At 35.9% G+C, this 21,381-nt stretch overlaps 1 protein-coding gene across 9 annotated transcripts in view; it reads left to right on the forward strand.

Moving 5' to 3' along the window:
* The window catches only part of FTO (FTO alpha-ketoglutarate dependent dioxygenase), a 264,962-nt gene that overhangs the window by 64,159 nt on the left and 179,422 nt on the right, over positions 1-21,381 (forward strand). For 8 of the 9 annotated variants that reach the window (XR_003924864.1, XM_030024320.2, XM_030024326.2 and 5 more), the window contains 3 exons: positions 9,243-9,322; positions 11,150-11,293; positions 18,603-18,722. Coding sequence is in view for 8 of the 9 variants with exons in the window: in XM_030024320.2 (XP_029880180.1) it covers positions 9,243-9,322; positions 11,150-11,293; positions 18,603-18,722 (344 nt within the window). In the remaining variant the exon portion in view is untranslated. The remainder of the gene's footprint in view (positions 1-9,242; positions 9,323-11,149; positions 11,294-18,602; positions 18,723-21,381) is intronic. The other variant, XM_030024325.2, reaches the window with a different exon arrangement.

Genomic DNA, 21,381 nt, shown 5'->3' on the forward strand with positions numbered 1-21,381 from the left:
TATAATAAATACTGCCCACTTCCAGTGTGTTTTGGTGAACTTTTTTTTCCTAATGTTTCTTTCACTTCACAGCTAAGAAAGGAAATATACTTTTTGAGCCTTTTCTGTCCATTGTGCAGTCAGAATTGCTAGCCCAAGTCAGGCTTCAGGCCATAAGCAAAACTTCCCTAAATCTTGTGAGAAGTTGAGCTGTATCTGTCCCATCCTTGTATTTGTAGATGCCGATTCCTTTTTCTATTCTTAATGCAGTTTTACTGAGTAACTGTGAGCATCTTCGTCTGTTATGTTCAGTAAAAAAAATTCCTGTTCTTGAATTTGGCTTATGGAGTGGCTACGTATTATGTAAGCTGTGACCGTAGCAGTCTGAAAGTTTTTTTGGTACTGTGGCTATTGAAGTTTCAACCGTTATGCCAATCTGTGGATGTTTTATTGGTCACCAATTTTAGACATGACACTTTGTCTGCTACACTTTTCCGTGTGTGTATTCAAACATACTATTTTCTAGTAGTAGGATTATACTAAGGTCATAATGAACAGAGCTGTCATACTCCAAGAGTGAGTCTCAATATCTCAAGTGTAGAGGATTAAAAAAAGAAAATTAAATTGAGTTCATTTACTTGAGCAGCTGAGCTCACACACTAAGGTTTTTTCCATTGAAAGAAATGAAGCAAGAACTGTGGCTAAAGTTTGTTGACACAAAACTTGTTGCTTTCTCTTTTGGCTTGTGTTTCTCACGATTATCATTTTTGTTTAAACAAATTTCATTAAATCACACAACTCAAAACATGAACAATGCTTCTGACAACATCACGTTGGCCTGTTTAGTGACTTGGCTTGACAGACATCATCTTCAAAGAGCGAGAGCACTTGTAGTGTTCCCTGTTTATGTGTTTGTGACTTGGAAGGTAGACTCCATGGAACATCCTTAGAATGACCTGTCTGTCGCGCTGCCAACTTCTTGGGCTGAACAGTCTTTTTGCTTTTCCCTTTCACATTTATCTTCCAACAAATATGAAAACAGTTTACTTACTACAAGCAATACATTTGTGGGCAATCTTAAAAAACATACCATTCCGTGTTCTTAGTTACCTCATCAAATCCTGTGCACTGTCATCAGTGAAGTATCTTGAGTAAGAGAACTGGACTCTCTGTGCTCTTAAGTATGTTCAGACATGAACAATCAAGCGTTAAGATGTGACATCTTTTGGCACAGTGGTGTGGATGTGCCTCCCTTTTCTGTATTTGTGAGGATAAAGTATAGCAGCCTGGAGGGAAACAGAGACATTTCTTATATGAAAGTGAAGTTTAAGTGGCAGCTAAACATTCCTAGAAAGGGAATTATTAATCAATTTTTGTGCAATAGCAGTTTGGGCATCGAGTAAACTTCTTACCTAATCTTTCCTGACTGGAAAGTTTGTGCATATGCAGCTTTGCTGGGCAACAGATGCAGAAGGCAATTAATAAAAAAAGGGGTCTAACTTCAGTATTTTTATTGCAAAATACTGTAGAATGTAGTTGACTGAGTTACCAGATCATAAGGACATTTTTTTATTCCCCGATGGAATTCATATACAGTAACTAAAGTATTATCAGGGATGCTATATGAAGGGTGGGTCAGAAAGTTAGTTTATTTAACACATAACATGATGATCATGTTTAGATGGAAACAAAGGATATATTAAACATTCTTCTGAAGATGATGTGTAAATCACTTTCTTATTAATGCTTTGTAAAGAGCTACAGATTTGAGCTCTGTGGGCCAGGTGTTTGATAATCTCTTCTGCATTTCCATAACCTGTATTTTTTCCCTCAATTACTTTAAATAAATTTGTTACTTTATACAGTTGGAGAGAGTATTCTCAAACTGGCCCTTTTGTTAGGTTTCGATGTACAGCAGAACTGCCTTAATCATTTTCCCTTTAAGTGAAAGACAATATAAGTGGACATACACGGTTTTAGTGTATTTTTTTACTGTAAAGATTTTTTTGAACTGACTTTTAAGAGGCATCTTGAGGATGCCATCTAAAAGATAAAATATGAAAACTCTGTATAAAAAGTAACTTGACAATAAATACAATTTTAGATTCATTTATCTTGTGCATTTGTATGTCATACATTCCAGAAGCTCATTTTAGTAAGCAGAGTCTTCTTGCTGGCATCATTTTAAAAGCAGTGGCAGCAGTGTGTAAGGCATCTAGAAAATATGTTAAGAGTACCACAGCTAGTAGTAGCTGTTGATGTACAGGGACTGATTAGTAGGACTCTGTACTTTTTCTGACTACCATTGACTCATCTGACTGTAGCAAAAAACTTAGCAATTCTGTAGGTCTGTTCTTCCAGTTGTTGAAATGGTGCAGTGCTTACTGCTTTATACAAATGTTGTAAAACACTGAATTGTCAAATTCAGTATGTTGCTTATAAGTAAAAAGTCGGGTCCTATCAATTCCTGTACCTGTAATACCCCAACTATTTCCTAATATTGCACACACAAATCTTAGATAAGAAAATGTGGTAACTTGGTATTTCTAATAGTAACGTGCAATTACAGTAACTTGTAAATCCTGACCAATGGGTATATCAAAGTAACAAAAAGATTGGGGGTGGTTTTTAGTATTTCTAGTAGACATTTAGTAGTGTTTTATGTTCGTCTCTTCATTGGCTCTATAAAATGTCTTTTCTTATTCTGGGTAGAATTTTAGTAAAATGCAGTCTTAAAATTTAAATTTAAACCTGCATTCTCAGCAGTCCTATAAGCCATAATTTAAATGTATGTCAGTACTAAACATGAGATGATCAAATCCATTCTTCAAGTAAGCTATTACAATAGTATAAATGTATTTTGTTTAAACAAAACCAAACAAAATCCAAAATTATTTTCAGTAAGACAGGTTTTTTGTGGGTTTGTTTTTTTGGGTTTTTTTTTTGTTTGTTTTTTTTTAAGGCTTACTTTTCCTAATATGAAGAAAATAAGATCTGGTGAATGACTGCAAATCTGCTGCCTAAAAACTCAAATCTGAACTTTATGTCACTCATGAAACGGAAACACTTTAGCTCAATTTAGAATAATATATTGGTCTGCAGAGGAAGTGCATACTGAACCCTGCTGTCTCAAGTACACAGTCAAGGGGTGTCTAATATGAAACGTGTTGGGTGCATGCAATAAATCCAAAACGCGTGGAGGTAAGCAAAGGGCCCCATCTGCTCTGTCCTAGAGCATGCTTAACTAGGGTTGTCATGGTCTTACTATTAAATTGGAATCTTTCCCCTAATCTTTGAGTTAGACACGACCAGATTTGCAAGCAGATTTACAATTTTCACTAATTTTCCTACCATGACTTCAAAACATACTTAACAAAAATACATTCTGGACTTTTTCAAAGGGAGATTTACTTTTCTGCAGCTGTTTCCCATAGATCAAGCTCTTGCTTGAAGGTTAGGGTTTTAAAACAGCATGAAGATGAACTTGGAATCTTATACCACTCCCCACTGCCAGCAAATTATAGTTCAAGAAGCATCAAAAAATTATTTTCTTAACCAGCCGGAAGTAGGGTGCACACATTGCAGAGGTTGGTTTGTGGTTAATGATGAGTATTTAATGGAAACATTTCCACATGTATGTAGTGGCTCATTAAACTATTTCTAGATATTTAATCTGCTTCTATTTCCACAAACTAACTTGAACCCTCTTTGCTCTCTAGCATCTTGAATGTGTTGGAGTTTTTTAAAACCCCCCCGCCTTTTTTTTCCTGAGTCCACATTTAATCCAAATGCTGTATTCCTTGATTATTAAGACTTCGAACCCCAGAAACATATTTGTCATTACCAAACTTTGATCATGAAATTTCGCAAATCCCAGACATCCTTTTTTTTTTTTCTTTAGTTCAGCCTTTTAATTAATTCTGTGTTTTGTTTGTGCACACTTTACTTGTTTTAAAACTAAAAATATTTATTAATTAGGGACAGATCATCCCTCTAGCTTTCAGTTATGAAAATAGTATTCCATTGCCCCATACTTTCTTGGGGAAGGAGACATACCTTCCTGGTGCTTTTTGTTGACATACCTACAATAAAATCAGTTTGGTTAGGTTTTCTCCTGTTGAAGCATTGTGTGCGGTTGGATTCAAGTAGAATTGGAAATGGTGGAAAAACATTTTTGTGTTTTTGAAAAAGGCACTGTAATATGGTTAAAAAGAAAATTCTTTATTTGTTTAAGGTAGTTAAGAAAACTAATAGCACAAGTCCATTTCACTTTTTTTTGTAGATATTTGTGGTGTTTAGAATATCAAAGCTTTTGCCAGTGCTTTAAAACCCACTGTACCTTTTATCTGCTTCATGAAATAGATGACAAAAAGACAACTGTCAAAAAAGTTCAGGAAGAACACTTGAAAGAAGATAGAAATGATGATATAAATCCCTGTTGCTAATTCTGTGAGCATTTTCCATTGTGGTTTGTGTTTTCCTGGGAAGTTCTTTACCTAGAAGTAATAAGTTTTGGGCCTTTAGTCCCTACTCCTTTCAGTAAGGATTGGCTAAGAATTAATTTCCTTTCTTTCTACCTTGTATTTGTTGTTGTCTTAATAGTCTGTAGTGACATGGGTATGCAGTCATTGTTTCTCTCTGAGGGCTTTGGCTCCTCACCTCACTGGTGCTCTGATAATTAGTTAAGTGGTAGAATTAGTTAAGTATATGTATGTTAGTTAAGTGTATATACATACACATATCCATTAGTACATTCTTCTAACAAAGGCTAGGCAAACACAGGGCTTTCAGTGTATCTGCTGTTGGTGCCCAGGTAATTCAGCTGTCTAGAAGAAAGCATATAGTGAGGTGGGGACAGAGCAGGGACAGGGACTGAGAACAGGATCAGAGAGAAAAGAGAGGAACTGGCAGTAGTTTCAAGCAGTGGAGAGGACCGTGCTGAGATTCTGTGCTGGGAGGGATGTATCTGAGAAAAGAACAGGATGGCAGAAGTCTGTGCAGCGGAGGGACAGAAAGATCTATGACATCAACTTGCTCCCACCATTTAAAATAGAATATGCAGCATCCAGATTCCAAAATGTATCTGCTGTCTGTGAATAGCAGGAAAATCACTGAGAAGCTTGTCTGATAAGGGGGTCCACATGGAGAATAATAGTCTGCGTCTTATAGTAGAAGGGTGGTCAGGTGTTAAAACAATAGCATTAGTTTTAAGAGCTGTAAGCCTGCTTCTCTCACAGAATTTCCGTGCAAACATTGGCAAGTCCTTAACCTCTCCTTACCCTTAGGTTTTTCTGTGTCAGTTATCAACTTTACAGAGGCCTTGCATGGATACATGTATTAAAGCACTCAAGTACCTTGGATAGTTTCGTGGTGTTTGGATTTTAGTTTTTGGTGGTGGTTTGGGGTTTTTGTTTTTTTCTTTCTTTATTTTTCCTGCAGGTGTGAGGAATAGGGATTAGTATTAAACAAAAACTCCATTTTGTAACTATGTTTTGCACAAGGTGTGTTATCTGAAGTTTCTGTAGCTGGAAATTCTGTATCAAATAATTGTATGCATTTGCAACTAATTGGATCATCTGCTAAACTTCCTTATGACTTCTTAGTACTTCATCTGTAAAGTCAAAATCTGACCTCCAAATTATTTAAACAGACTTCAGGTTGATAATTTTGTTTCCAAGGTGGCTTTGGCCACCTGTACACAATCGTACATGTGATTAATTTCTTTTAATAAATCTTGCCTCAGCTGTAGCAGTCCTACAATGGGATCTGGCCATAAGGTGGCAGATGATTCATTGGGAAGTGGCAGGCAGAAAGTGGTAGAAATAGAAGAATAAACCAATCCATTTAAAAGAAATACAGATTTTGCCATATACCTGTATGCAGGAAATAGTGTCCTTGTTTCTTAGGTGAAACAGACACCTCAGACAGAAAAATGAAGTTATTTTTTCCAGCATTCAAACACCAAGTGTCTGTTACGAACCAAGTTGTGTTCCTTTGAATACAAACAAGCCCTTTACAATATTCTCAGTAGTTTGGGGAAACTGATTTAGGCATTATACTGGCTGAAGTGCAAGTAATCATCCACACTTGCACAGTGACTGGTGGCACAACGGTATCCTGTTAATACAGGTAAATACATATAGCTTTAATGTGTGTGATTAGGCTTTGATTGAGAAAATTCTCTTTGGTCAGGATAGCACTCTAGTATGTATTGAGCTTCATTGGTTTTTCTTGATTGTTTTCTAGAATTACTATTTTAAATTTGGGTAATTTGTAGTGTTTTAAAATTTATAAACAAGTGAAAAGCCTGATCAAACTTCAGAAAAATAGTCTATGCAAGTCGCAGCATTTTTCACAGACATGGGAAAGCTTTGGGAGAGGAACAGTCACGTAAGCAGAAAATTGTAGTCCAATTCTCAAAAACTTCTTAATTAACTAACTGCTATGTAAGAGATATATGCATCTTGTAAGCATCTATATGGAAGGCAGGACTATTTTAAGGAGAAGAGATTGTGTGGCCGTTCTTGAAACTGTACTAAATACATTGCTAAGTTGGTGTTAATGATGATTTACAATAAAAAGCCACTTCTCATATGTGTTATACAGTTCACGTATGTTTTGTGGCATTTCGTTTTTGTAATAAATACTGAATTGAGATGTCCCTGCCATAGTTGTCCTGAACTTGTGGCAAGATAAGGGCCCACTGTTTTGTGGCAGAAAAGACGCCATGTTGGCTCTTACCTCACCACAGATTCAGAACTGTCTGACAAATAACTTGCCTGCATGCAGTTTTCCAAAGCAGGACTGATACATATGTTCCTACTTTTATATGCATGTATTTTATGTGATGCTTAATACTGGAGAAGCTGTGTTTTGTTTTTCCAAACCTCACCGATCAGTGTTTAGTCATGTAAAACTGATGTTAACTCCATATGTATTATATTTTACCTAAAACCACGAGAGGACTATGGTACTTTTGACATGGGTGTCCAAGTTTTGACATGGGTGTCCAAGGAAGGTAACAGTTTTGGTTTGACTCTAAAACCAAAACAGTAATCTGGACGTAGTGTTCTGTATCTGAATAAAACCTTTTGCTGCCAAATGGACAATGGCCAATTTGACAAAGAATGCTTTTTCTTTTCAATTAATATTTTTTTAGAAGAAAAAGAAAAGCAAATCTCTACTGTAATCTTTTAAGATCTAGAATGTATTTTTCAAATTTCCGTTGAGACCTGCGATCCACGAAGCTTCAACTATTTTTGTACGATTACAGTTTTAGATGAATAATAAACTCTAAAATTACAGGCATCTTTCTAAGAGTCATAAAGGATTAGAGACAGCAATTTCAAGGGCAAGCTCTACAATGAAACATTTGCCAAGGGTTTGAATAAATGTGCAAATCAAAATGTAGTGCTTTTAATGCTGTTTGCTACATAAAACACACCACAATGAACGGGCACTGAATGGGGTGGTGGAAGTGTTTAGGTTTCTGTTCTGTTGCAATTCTTCTTGAAAGTGATTGTGATACTTAAATATTGCAATGTCCAGAGATAATACTGTTCTGTGGTCCTTGCAAGACTTGGCTGTATGCAATTTAACTCTCATATGTTTATATAGGAAATCACTTTTTCCTATGTTCTTTTTTTTGTTTTGGAGTGTTTTTTCAAGCTTTTCAACTTCACCTACCTGCAGACCTTGTCCAAATAGAAAATAAGCCTCTCATCTAAACTTTCTCAGTGGGAATTCAATCCTGTTTCATAACACTTGTCTGCCTATTCCTTATATAAATTGTTTTTCTGGGTTTTTGGGTTTGTTTTTTTTTCAAGTTTATGATGCTATCTGCTGTCTTGGGTATGAACTTTAGTAGTTGCTTATAAAATTCATAAAAAGAAGGCACTGTTCTTACAACTAGGGTAAATTCAGTCATTTTTCTGAATTCTTATTCATTAGACTTTCTCAGTTTTAAAGTTGCAGACTTGTTACAAGGTAAAGTAAAAGTTTTAGAGCGTATCTTTTTTCAGTAGTAAAGAGAATACCATTAAACCTCACACACTGTGTTCTTTTCAATCTGATAGTCTGTTATTATGGTCAGAAGAGCGTTTTCAAAAATTAGTAGGAATTTGGGACATCAGGTTTCAGGTATGCAAATATTGATCTCTTAAAGAGAAATTATATTTATGTGATGGAAGGATGAAGCTTGATAATTTCTCATCATGCTGTATTAAGATGACTGAAGCTAAATTCCCTGAAAGAATAGGTATTGTTGAAAATACAGACTCCAAGTTAACTAGCTTGTAGGTCTCTATTCCTGTCTTCTAATTTTGTCTATGATGGTTTTTTGCTTGGTGACACTTCAGGTCACCTAGTTTTGTATGGTTTTTTTAGTCACTTTCTGCTAACTTACAAAACTATAACCCAGGAGTGATTTTACAGATTTTCCTGAATGTCTTATTAAGGTTGAGAGGGCAACATAATTTTAACACCGAAACTGTTTGAATTGAAAGCACTTCATGAATGGTTTTCAGCATAACAGTGATTTAGTCTGAACTTTTCCACAAGAATACGTTTCCTCTAAAAAGTTCTAGTTTGTCAGGATTCAAGCATTCTTCAGTTATGATAACTTTGAAACTCTGATGGCAACCAAGTAGGTTCCATCTACAGGGTTTGTGGGATCATTGTTTGACAGTTTGTGAACTCAAGTCCATGACAGCCCTCTGGCAGGCTACAAGAAAGTCACAAAGGAAATACTTTGGAGACAGGTCTTTGAGCAGATTGTGCTTTCTAGGTTCCCAGTTTCTTGGCTCTGAGGTGAAGGGAAAACTTCAGATAAGTTTCAGATAAAAAGATGAAATAATATGTCTTTGTCTTTCTTCTTTCTTTGTTTCTTTTTTCAAGAAATGTCAGTACAGTATTGTTTAGTGATTTTTAAGAAGAGAGTAGTCTGTTGTTTGTAGTGATCCTTGACTTTGAAAGAATTAATTTGTTTAGTTGAACTTTTCCCATAAGAGGTGGGAAAATGCCACTTCTAAACTGTATAAACTGGGAGAAAACTAATATGAATAGAGATCGTGGTAACACTAGGACAGTGAATAGTTATCATGCTCTACTAAACATTAGAGATCTATGAAGATAGTACTATCTGACTGAATTCTCCTTTTTCTTTAAATGCTTAATGTCATGTCTTTAATTCATGTTCAGCCAGAATAAGTTTTATTAAGTATAATTTTTCCCTGTATACTTAAGGTTTTCTAATCTGTCCCTAGATGATCTCAATATGACACATCAGCACTGTGTTCTGGCTGGTTTTTCACCTCGATTCAGCTCAACTCACAGAGTGGCAGATGTAAGTATCAAAAATGGTTTGCTATTTGGTCATTCTTAAAACTAATATCTTGATACCCTGTATGTAGCATCATGTTGTCTTATCCAGAACTGTGGGTCACAGTTATGCTTATGACTCAAACTTGAACAACTGCTATTTTGATTGAGGTACACTTGTTTCTGTATTGGTAGTTTGCCCAAACTCACAGTTAGGCAGATGAGATATGAATTAAGAATGTGCTACACCACACCTCATGGATTACTGATGAAATGTAGAAACAACTGTATTTTTACCTGAAATGTTTTAAAACGTCTTTGCTGTGTTTGTATCCCGGTCCTAGTTGAAAGGCAATATTCATGATAAGATAGAAATACTCAAAACATGTCAGCAGTGTCCACTGGCAAAAATGGCCTTTAGGGGTTCGGAACAACTAAGAGCAGTCATGAGTATGCTTTAAATTGGATCCTTCTGTGCATCTGAGGATTGAAGAAGCAGAAAAATGATACAGAGTCTGTTGTCTCAGAGTCATTCTGAGGTAACAAGGCTTCAGCCTGGTATTCTCAAATGCTAAGACACTTTTTTTTTTTTTTTTTTTTTTTTTTAACTAGACCTCTCCTCCCTATTCCTTTACATGGTGTTATCAGTAGTTTTGTTTATGTAGTATTCTAATGGAAAAACATATTAAAAAAATAAGAAGACTGTATTGTAAAAAGATATTTTAAAAAATTGCAATTACCACTTCCTTCTTTCAGCAAGGCAATATATACCACTATTGAAGCAAGAGAGATACATGTATCCATATACTTCTTTTTTTTCCCCCATTACTCTTCCTAATTTGTGTAGGAGTGGAAATAAAGCAATAGCACTGACCACGGACATATACGTACATATAAGTTATAATATTAAAAATGTGCCTTTATTTCCCAAACAAATATACATTCTGCTTGCTTGAACTGGGCTTTGACATAAAGTTCAAGTACACTGTATCTTGTAACACAAATTATTCTGTATTTTTTATCTCTCATTTTAAGAGTGCTTTGACCTACTGCTCCTGTCTCTATGTTACTTTTTCAGGAAAATGCACACTTATTTTCACAGTATGAAAAGCTTCTCTATTAAGTGATTATGTTATGTTTTTGTGAACTGTTGTGACTTCAAGTTGTACAGTATGGAGATTTTTTTTACAAAGAATATGAGACCAGAGGGTCCTTATTCAAGATTATTCCTGGAAATTTAACTGAAGGTACAGATATTTAATTGAAAATAATTAAAAGATGTAGAAGTCTTCTTTCTTTTGTTTCAAAAGGTTTTTTACAGATTTCCTTCTAATTTTGAAGGAAATTTAATGAAAACAAAACAAAATGAGCAGAAGTGCAAAATTGTTTTGTTCATATTCTCTATACCTTGTAAGCAAACAGCTCTCAGACTGGATATGGAACTCCATTTTAGTGTTACTATGAGCCCATATAACTGGGCAAATACAACTAACTGATTCTGAAATACTGTCAAAAACTGGCCGGGAAGCAATGGAAGGTATACTCATGTTTTTGTGTGCCATATTTGTAAAGTAAATTTAGAAGGAATTCTTTTCTTTGTCCTTTCAATCTATGCTGTACTGGTTGGCTAGATGTTTGATGGATTAGACTTCTGCATGATTTATGTCAATAACTATACACACAATCCAGCAGGCATTACACTTTTTTTTAAAAGATCATGAAATAAAGTTACAGAAATACATCCCTTCTTCTCCTTTACTTTGATTATTTCAGAAGCAAATACTTCAGTATATTTGAGGAATACATATGTTCTGAAGTGGCTATGTATACATTTTTTACTGTACCTTTATAGTGTTCAAGAGGAACATTGGAATACATATTTGGACAATGTGAACTGGCACTCCAGAATTTACAGACTGATTCTGAATCAATGGCTTTATCTTTGAAATCACTGGAAACTGCAGTTGTAAAGCAAGTGGAAGAAATACATAATGAGGTGAGATGATCTGCACTGAAAATACTTCAGCCAGGTTCTGAGAGGTGCAGTCTGCTCATGGAGTTAATGGCAATTAAGTGTGTTCAGTTGCTCACAAGGCATTGCTCTGTATAAGTTTGAAATGTGGTTTTTATGACTTTTTTTACTTGGGTACAGTAATTGAGATTAACTTGGATTGATTCTTTCATTCCTGTGAAGTTTTAATTTTTCCTTCTTAAGATCCCTCTGCTGATAGAGTAAAAGAGTAGTTTCAGTAATATTACACGAAGTCTGATAGCATGGTGGACAAACCAAACTACTATAGCGCTTCTCTAAGAAAAAGGGAGAGAGGAAAAAAATGAGAGTGAAAGAGCAGGTAAAATTTTTCAGTTGTTCATCAGGTGTTGAACCAGGTTTTTACAGAATGCCAGGTGTGACACAACTGTGAGTACATGCTTTAAAGTATATTCTGAAGAAAATACAGTGGAAATAATTGTGAGGAACAGATTTAAGCAGGTTGTTCTGTGCTACAAAATATGCAAGTGTAGCAATGCACTTCCGCAGGATTCCACTGAAGCTGGCAGTGCTTTCTTGCTTGAAGTACAGACCTGGAGTGTTAACAAACACATTGATTTGACAAATGAACTGAAAATATCAGATGGTATTTTGGGAAACTGTGGAAACAGGTAATTTTTCCTGTGGTATAAAAGTAGGCAGTATCATAAAAAATGTAATTTGGCTTAATCTGCGTTAGTGGGTAGAGTCAGGAATATGTGACACAATGGACTAGGTCTTCTTACAATGGTAGTGTTTCTGAAGATGGTAAATTTAGTACTTTTTTCTTTCTTTCTTTCTTTTTTTAAAGTTACAGAAAATGTAGTCAGGGCTATGCATTAGGAGTTTAAAATGACAGATGTTTTAGCTGCTCTGGAGAGCTGTCCTACCTAAAACAAAGCTTTAAACTGTTCCTAACTGTAAAGCACTGATCATCATCTCTCTTTAAAAACAGCTCTAGCAACCAGTTAATACAAACTTCTGAATCACTTTTTGCTTAAGTATCAGTGGTTTTTTACAACACATTGATATTCAGAAATTTTGAAGGACCTGTGCTGTATTTCTACTAAGATAAGTATGGTCACTGTTAGAAGCCATATAGTACATAGGTAATTTTCACTCAAATTATAATTTGTGTAAACTGTTTAAATTGATATCTGCTGAGGAATATAATAATATGTATTGCTACTAAAACTTTGTAGAAAGCATTTTTATCTGTATTGTGTTTACAGTTGGTAAAATTGTGTATAGTGATGGCAAAAGGTTTGCACCCTTGACTTTTAGCAAAACAGCTCCTAGAGCAATTTAAAGAAGTCTGATGCATGCAGGGTTTTACAAAACATTAATCAGGCTCAGTTCATAAAACTACACGCATATGTGGTTTGCACAGCTAGGGCCACATGCACAGCTGGTGTAAATTTGCACGGGTCCTTTAACATCAAAGACATGTGCCGTTTACATCAGGTGAGAGACTAGCCCCTGGTGTTCGCAGTCACCTGAATAATTTTGCTATATGACATACAGGGATGTTTCCTGTTAACGCATATGGGATATACTGTAACAGAAATCATTGTTTAACTTGTACATATTGTGCACTTAGACTTAGTAGACACATTGGATCTATATTTCATTTGAAAAGAGAATACCCACTCCCCCTTTTTTTTTTCTTTTCTTTTTTTTTTTTTTTTTTAATTTTTTTTGTCCGAAGGTCACCTCTTCACTTGAAGGATAAATTCCATATGTTGAAGTGTTACTTAGATTTCATTTATTTGCTGCACAAGTAGACAAAATTGCTAGTGGCTTATCACTGTGGTAAATGCACATTTCTTTTTTGAACGTCACTGAAGTGAAAACGTACAGGTCTGTGAGGCTAATGCAACTTTTTCTGCATATAAAAGCTTCCTACCTTCTTTTACTCACTGTATGATAAATCTTTATATTTTCAGGCACTAATACAGGTTTTAGGTTCAAATTTTCTTAGGCAGGTGAAGAACAAGAACATGTTTTGTTTCTTTAAAGAAACTGTTTACTGATGAAAATGAGTTTTTCATTTGATTGGTGTGGTCAGGATTTGGTGACTCTTTGTTTTTCCTTAGTTTGTTAGTATTTAAATACAAAAAACAACACTGCACAAAAAGCCAAACATAGAATTAATGAAGAACTGCCACCCAATTTTGCTTGTGTATTTTTGTCCGATATACAGCTTTCTGTGCTAGTTCTAAACCTCCCTGTGAATTTTTTTCTATTCCTCTGGACCAGACATCATGAGCTTGAAATTAGGTAGTTTTCTCGTCTCTAGTGGTGGTGATATAGTTGTATTTTATTTTCAAATATTATCATAGCTGAACTTCTTTGCAGGGTTTAACTCAGATAACTAGATGCAGCCATTGTTCTAGATTTTTTTACCTTCCTGAAATGCTACGGGTTTGTTTTTCTTACCCCTCTTGCTGGCACCTCTGAAGTAGTCATCAGAGATTGTTAACTGGAACAGTACAATCAGAGTACCATCAGGCTATGTGTGACTAAGCTACAATATAGTAGTTTACCACAGATTCACAGTCTGTGCTGAAATTAACTGCTCTGCCAAATGAGGCCTGGATGAATTATCTGTGTCTGCTAGAGGGAAAAAGCCTAAGAGCAAGTCTGAAAGAATGAGGTATGATTCTGTGCCTTCACTTTTGTATTCCTGGACAGGAAAATTGACTTGCTGTGCTGATAAAGTGGGTTTGAACTGAAGATCTGAAGCGTAGGTGGAGACTTAGTTTTTTCCATTTTTGTGGTGGGCAGAGAAACCTCTAAAAGAGGTATGGATGAGTATCTGGGGGATGTCTTTACTGATGTTAGATTTCCCAGAGTTCATTTGTCAGACCCCTGTCTTGTATGTCTTGACAGAGGTATTCCTGCCAAAAAAGTGAGATGCTAACCTGAGGTTTTCAGCATCTGTAGTGGGCAGCCAAGTATAAGTTTAATATTTCTTAAGACATAGCTTTGTTGTCATGGTCTCCCTCACTAAAACAGCCTTCAAAGGAATATCTGAGTAATTGCAAGGTATGTGCTGTTTGTTAGATGTGTGAGTCACTTCACTCCCAGTATGTACTTTGTAGTTGTAAGTAAAGATAACCTTAATTAAGGGTGTTCATGTGCTGTTTCTCTGAGTAGCTTATGGGCTTGAAGTCTGAACAAATACTTAAACGTCAGGGTATCTAGTGAACAGGGTGTAGCAAGGTGGACAGAAGTAATTACCTGGACAGCTGTGAAATACAGTAGCCTAACAACGCATGCATAGTGTTAGAGATTGAAGTTACCCCTTTAAGCAATCAGATTGCTGTTTGGCCAGTAATAATTTATCCTGAAGTAAATGATCTTGCAGAGTTCACCAAATGTGAAACTCTTGCCCCTACTGAATCACACTTGGCTTTCCAAAATATGCACAGCTGCTGGGTATGTCCCAAACAGAGCTACAGGGGACCTGGGGAAACCCATTGGCAAGTAAATGCTTTTTAAAGTAATAAAACACTGCTGGACAGATGATGTAAATGCTCATACATATAAAAATAAATCTGCAGAAAAGTTCATCGCCAGCCTATTTTTCACATTTCAAAGAAAATTTGTTTTCCTTGCTCTGAGTAATGCAAAATCTGGTAATAGTTCACGTTGTGTGAGGTAGTTTCAAGGCTTCTTTATTTGCCAACACCAAACTAATAATTGGATATTCTCTGTGAAGTAAAACACTAGAGGAAGTTTTTTTAGCATCTACGGATTGTGTTGAAAGTGTAGCAGGTTTCAAAGTAAGTACTTAAGTTTGCTAAGGTAGGGTTTTGTCCTCATCAGGGTTTTTACTTAGCCATGATTATCAAATCCTAATTACCATGATTAAAACTTGAGACTGAATTGGTTGCTCTTTTGCTTGTGAGGTGCAGTGACTTTTGCCTACAGCAAATCTATTTTTATGGCAGCAGTAGATAAATTTAAGTGTGGTGAATGCACAGGGATGTAGAAAAGCCTAGGCTAGCTAAGTTGAAGGTATATGGTGTTAGACACTGAGGTCACTGCTGAGAAAGGGTAGCAGTGTGCGCAGCCAAAGGAAGGTTAATATGTTTTAGCACATCACAGTGAGCTGACAGCATGGTTGGTGACTGGCTAGTACGGCAGAGAGAAAATATAGATCACCTACATGTGTGGCATTTAATAACCAATACTTTTGAATAATTGACTGAGGAGCACTGCCTCACAAAATGTCAAATGCTACTGTTGGCCTTTTACTACCCAGTATTGACTATAACCTAAAATTGGCCTTTAATCATTGTTTAAAGGACAACTTGAAAATATGTTGGTTAGACATACGAGGCCTGATTCTGAGCTTACTTGCACAGATGTAAGTCATAAGTGAAAATTAATTAGGAGATTAAAATTGTTCCTCAAACACTCAGCATATATATTTTTATATGTTAAGCTTTGTCCTGTTCAGTCACGTAAAATGCTTTCTAATGATAACTAAAGTTAGCTCTGATACATGCGAGTCTCCAAATTAAAACTCTGTTACAAAATCCTCGGCAAGAGCTGTTAACCTGAGACTTTTGTCACAGAAGATGAATGTTCTGTAACTTCAGTTCCACTAAGGCTAGAATTGAGTTTTTTGTCTCTCTCCAGTATTTACTGTTGTGGCTTTTTTCCTGGTCCAGCTCCTCCTGTTTGCAGAAGGAGGCAAGCCAATAAAGTGCCTTCCTGCTACAGGAAAAGATATTCCTGAATAGAGTTCAATGAAAGCAGGAGGACGTATAGCTTTTAAGAGAGCTTGGAAAGCAGATGGCATGTGTTCTTGTTAAAGTATGTACTTGGTAATGGATGTGGTGTAAAAAGTGTTCATGTGTTAAAAATACCAAACAAACTTAGCATAACTGGAATCTCTGGAGATTTTAGCAAAACTAAGTGTTTATGCTTGCATATATCTAAAACAAGGATAGAGTGATAGAGAAATCTTGTCACCATTGCCTCATGGAGGGGATGTTTGTTTTTTTTCCAGAATCAACAGTTATCTGTTCAGAGGTGATAGTTCAGAGCAGTCACTTGTCAAGCAGCTTGATGGCTAAGTTGGTGGGTGAAACGTTGTTTTTCTCCCCAACCTCCATTTTATTAACTCAGTTTAGAGCTGAACTGAGACATTATGAGATGAACGTGGACCTGAGTTTGAGAGCCCTAGGAAATGGTAGTCGACATCATTAAACAGCCACATGTTGCAATTTGGTACACTGACCTCTGATGAGACCAGCTAATCCTGCAGAAAATTAACTAGCCTGTTGCTAAACTTTACCTCTTGCACCTGAAAAGCAGCTCTTCCTTGTCAAGTTGTATACTCTGTATAGGATCAACATACATTTAAAATTTGGCCAAGATGTCAGACTTGAATTAGACTGAAATTACGTAGATTAATGTAACAAATCAATATGACTAGTCAAAAATCAGATTGACTGAAATATGATGAGCCATATTGTAACATCGATTTTAATTTTTAAAAAAAATTTTTTCATTGATTAACGGCTTCGTGTGATTCATTTCATGAAACGTTTGCCAGACATCATGTGTTACAGCCCTTTTGTGGTAGAGGCCAGCAAAACCAAAAAGAAGTGGGGGGAGAAAAAAAGTATCTAGTGCGCTTAAAACTCCAGTTGAACAGTCGATATGCTCAGCCTTCCCAAAACTGTGTATACGGATTTTTTTAACAAACCATAACTTGATCCTTCATACCTCGTTAATACTGTAGAGGAAGCAAACTTTCCTTCAGCTTTTTTTAGGATGGATGTCATCAAACTTTTGTGCTAAAAAAGTCACTAGGCTAACAGTCAGGGTTTTTTGAAAATATTTTAAGATCTATGTCTGCCAACTAATCATGTTGTTATATTTTACCAACGAAGTTGCTTTAATATTCTTTTCATACACTTCAAATTTTTAAGTATCTTTTATTATAGCCTTTAACATGTATTGACCAAACATTTAGTTAATGTTAACTGGAATACTTTCAGATTTCTGCAGCCATTCTGTTCACCCTTGCAGGAAAGAAAGCATTAGGTGACAGCTTTGGGCAGTTTTCTTTATTCTTTCACCTTGGCAGGTTGTCTTTATTTGCATTATCGGAGCTGAGCAGGGATAAACAAAAACTTCTTTGTGGTACAAATAATGATTAAAGGAGCTTTGAACTCAGTGTGAAACATAACTACCACAACAAAGATAAATACAGAATTCCAAAGAGCAGAACTATGGATTACTATTAAAGGAAAAAAGGCTCACTGGAAATTAGGATAAATGGAATTATTTTGCTTAAAGAATATTTGATGAGTTATATATTTGTACTATGTTTTAGTAAGCTAATATTTCTCTTGTCTTAACGTCATATGTGGATGGCCCATCAACATTAAAAAAAAAAAAAACCCAAAGTAAAGTATTACATCACTTGCTGTGTTTCATATTCCAAATAAAAGTATTAGCTTGCTCCTGATCGAATTTTTATTGCTTCAGTGAGGAATTTGTTTTCTTCGTAAAGCACGGTTTCCACACAAGCTTTGTCATAGAAAAAACCTGTTACTTCAGATGCCCCAAAAAAGCTGAAACCTGCTTTTTTCACCCCGGGGATGTGCGGGTTGTGTGTTAGCAGGTTTTGCTGTGATGGCAGACCCAGCAGAGGGAGCAGGAGCAGCTGTGGGACACCCCTTCTGCCCTGCACCCCTGCCTGAGCAGAGCAATCGCCCGTCCCAGATGGAGATCCAGTCAATCCCAAAGTTACTGGTAGCCTATCTGTAATCAGATTGTTTGGTAACGTATGAGAAATTCTGATTCTTTGTAATGCTACACTCTCATTCCGTAGCAATTGACTAGGCTGCATTCTAGCAATTTTATTACTGCAAGTTTTTTCAATCTTTTTTATATGACTGAAATATTTTGAAATCCACAATGTTAATCAAAATAAGCCAGAATTGGTCCGTATTTGGCTGAATTGTGAGTAAACCTGAAGTTTTAGTATTCTTTGTACACATACCACATGTAAAGAAAAAAGTTGGGTTTTGCACCTCTCTAGATTTGAAGGGAGTAGCTCAGGTCCCAAATTCATGTGGAATAGAAATAAAATAAACAGCTGGGTGTAAGGGTGCATTTAGAAATGAGTACTTTGGTAACCTCCTTTTCTAGGGGATTGTTCAGGTATAGCTGGATTCATGCAATACCTTATTCCTGCCCCAAATAAGGAACATATATGTTTATGCTACTGTATGTTTTTACCTTGCAGGTTGAATTTGAGTGGCTTAGGCAGTTTTGGTTTCAAGGCAAGCGGTATTTGAAGTGCACTGATTGGTGGCTTAAGCCTATGGCTAAATTGGAAGAATTCTGGAGAAAAATGGAGGTTATGGTAAGTGCTAGTTTTATAGTCTAAAGCCTCTAGAGCTTAATTCTGAGAGCACTCACAATTAAGTTTTTAATTGTGCTGTAGTAATGGGTTTTAAACTTTATTCAGAACATATGAAAACTAGAATCAATGTCAGCCTTCACTGCTTCCTCTTAGTTTTCTCCCCAGTAGCCAGAAGAAATGTGAACAAAATAAGATCCAAAAAACCAAGATTTTACTTACTTCCTGACTTTGCTTGTTTGTAAAGTTTGACAGCCTCATAAGATGACAGTCATATATATTACATTACACTGATTGGTACCTGAAACTCTGCATTGTCAACTTTTTCGTACAACACCAAGATGGGCAACTCTGCCAATGACAACAATGGTGAATGTATCTGAGGAAAGTTGAGAGTAAAATCTGATGATCTGGAGGTACAACTATCTGTCTGTAGTCCACCTGCACACTTAACACCATAGCTAGAACCAACAAGAGGAGATTAGTTTCTTGAATAATTGTAGTGATGCTGGTTCCTGTATACTTGAAAGTACATCCCTGCTTTCCTTGAAAACGGACTCAGTGACAAGCACTGTTAGCCTGCTTGTTGTTGCTGTCCAAGTAAAGAATGAGTTGGGATACTTTGCTAGTGTAAGGGTTTGATACATTTGTGAGCATGCCTGCTTCTAGATCTGTACACAGAAGGAACTGTATTGACAAACGTGCCTTACTCATATCCTTATGTCTGCCTTAGAAGCTGCTTCTCAGTCGTTTCTGCTGGTCACAGCAAAAGCCTTAATTTGCTCGTAGTTGACTTGGAAAAGTTTGTAATGTAACTGAGGATGCTGAATATGATTGGTAGTAGAGGTGGTTTTGAATCTTTGGAGGTATGGTGCGACAAGAATACGCTCTTGAGTTTTGGGGGAAATGTGACTCACTAACCAGCTCAAACGTATTGTAAACTTTTCCAGCAATGGCTGGTTTCAGACTTGGAAAATAAGTGTGGAAAAGTGGAACTTTCATTTGTGAAATCAGTTGCCACAAGGAATCAGTGAACATTAAACTTTCCTACAAAAGGAGGGAAATTATTTATAACTTGTTTATGTGGGGTTTATTCCTCATTTTTGTGTTCTTACGTGCTCACATTCGTGAATGACCTTTGTAATTTTAAAAAAATCTTTTGGTTTGTTTTTCTTTCAAATGACAACTTACTTTCTTGTAACACAGGCTTAGATGAGGTAGAGACAAGAATGTTTGATTGTTATTTTATATCCATTGTGTGTTGAGAACATGGAAAACCAGCAAACTCAGGAATTCTCAAGGGTTAGGTTTTCTGCAGTTGGTGTGACATTACCATGTGTCTCTAATTAGAAACATGGTGGCGTCAGTGTATCTCCTTTCAACAGGCCCTCAGGATGATATTTATCAGCAAACTGAAGGTTGGGCCAAGACAGAAGCTGCTTCTAATTTAAATTTTAAAAATTGCTTTAATGTTTTATGACTTATAACATATTAATCACAATTAATTTCAGCTATTGAAGGAGACAGAAGAGAATGTTAATTGAGAATGTCTGTTTTGTTGAGTCTCTAAGTAAATTTGATGCTTACTGTATTTGGGACTTGGAGGTAGGTGGGTTTTTTTGGATTTAACCTACGTTTTGTCCTTTAGTGTTTCACAAAATGACAGTAGGGGGCAATGTTGAGCCGCAGTTTTAATGCAACAACAGGGGCTGACTTAATGAAAATACATAGAAATGTAGCATTAACATCAAGAATTATCCCTGTTGCTTCAAGTTAGCTGTAATCTCTAAGATTCCATAACACAGGAAATCAATTGTGGGTTAACAAATTCAACAGCAATTTAACATAAAAAGTGTAGTGTTTTGGTGCATGCTTAGCTTCCACAGCATTAAGTTAAATCAAAAAGGTATTTCTGAAGGTACCCAGTAGTCTACAGTAGATGTTTTTTCTCCAAATTTATAATTTTAGCTGAATGATTCTTAAAAATAAAAAGAAGTGTCAAAATGCTGAAGGTAAAAATGTCTTAGAATTGTTGGTCTTGTCTCAGAAGAATATTGTTGCTTAAAAGAAAATACTTAAGCAACGAATTTTTCTTACTTTTGTGTGAGCTGACCAACTCTTGATGTACATTCTTTTATATATGTGTCTAGAGTGATACAAAAGTCAGTCTTGTGCCTTTTTTTCCCCCTTGTTTAGTAAAGCAGTTATAAAGAAGCAAAGAAAGTTTCCAAAATAATTTCTGATCCTGCTAATTGTAATTACTCCAATGTCACAGCAGAGTACAATACCGCAGGAAGTTTAACCCAGTGTCTTCAAACCTTTGGGCATTATTTAATATTTCTGTACATTATAGCAAGCACACAATTTTATCATAATGTTTATTCCTGGCATTTCTTTCCCTGAGGATAGTTTTACTTAGAGCTTGCTCTTGTGATGTAAATGTTAAACCTTTCATTTGAATGACATTCTGATAAAACATCACATTTCCCACAATATTACCTCATGAATTTCTGAACCATTAAATCCAAAGCAGTTCAACCGATCTTCTCTTTTTCCCCCTCCCTTGAAAATATGAAGGCTATTCAAATGTTTGAGTTTTTTTTTTTTTTTTTTTTAAAAGTCATCCAAGATTAACACGTTATCATCTGCAACATCAGGAAAA

The sequence above is a fragment of the Aquila chrysaetos genome, chromosome 9 (assembly GCF_900496995.4).
Source record: "Aquila chrysaetos chrysaetos chromosome 9, bAquChr1.4, whole genome shotgun sequence".
Classification (NCBI taxonomy): Eukaryota; Metazoa; Chordata; class Aves; order Accipitriformes; family Accipitridae; genus Aquila; species Aquila chrysaetos.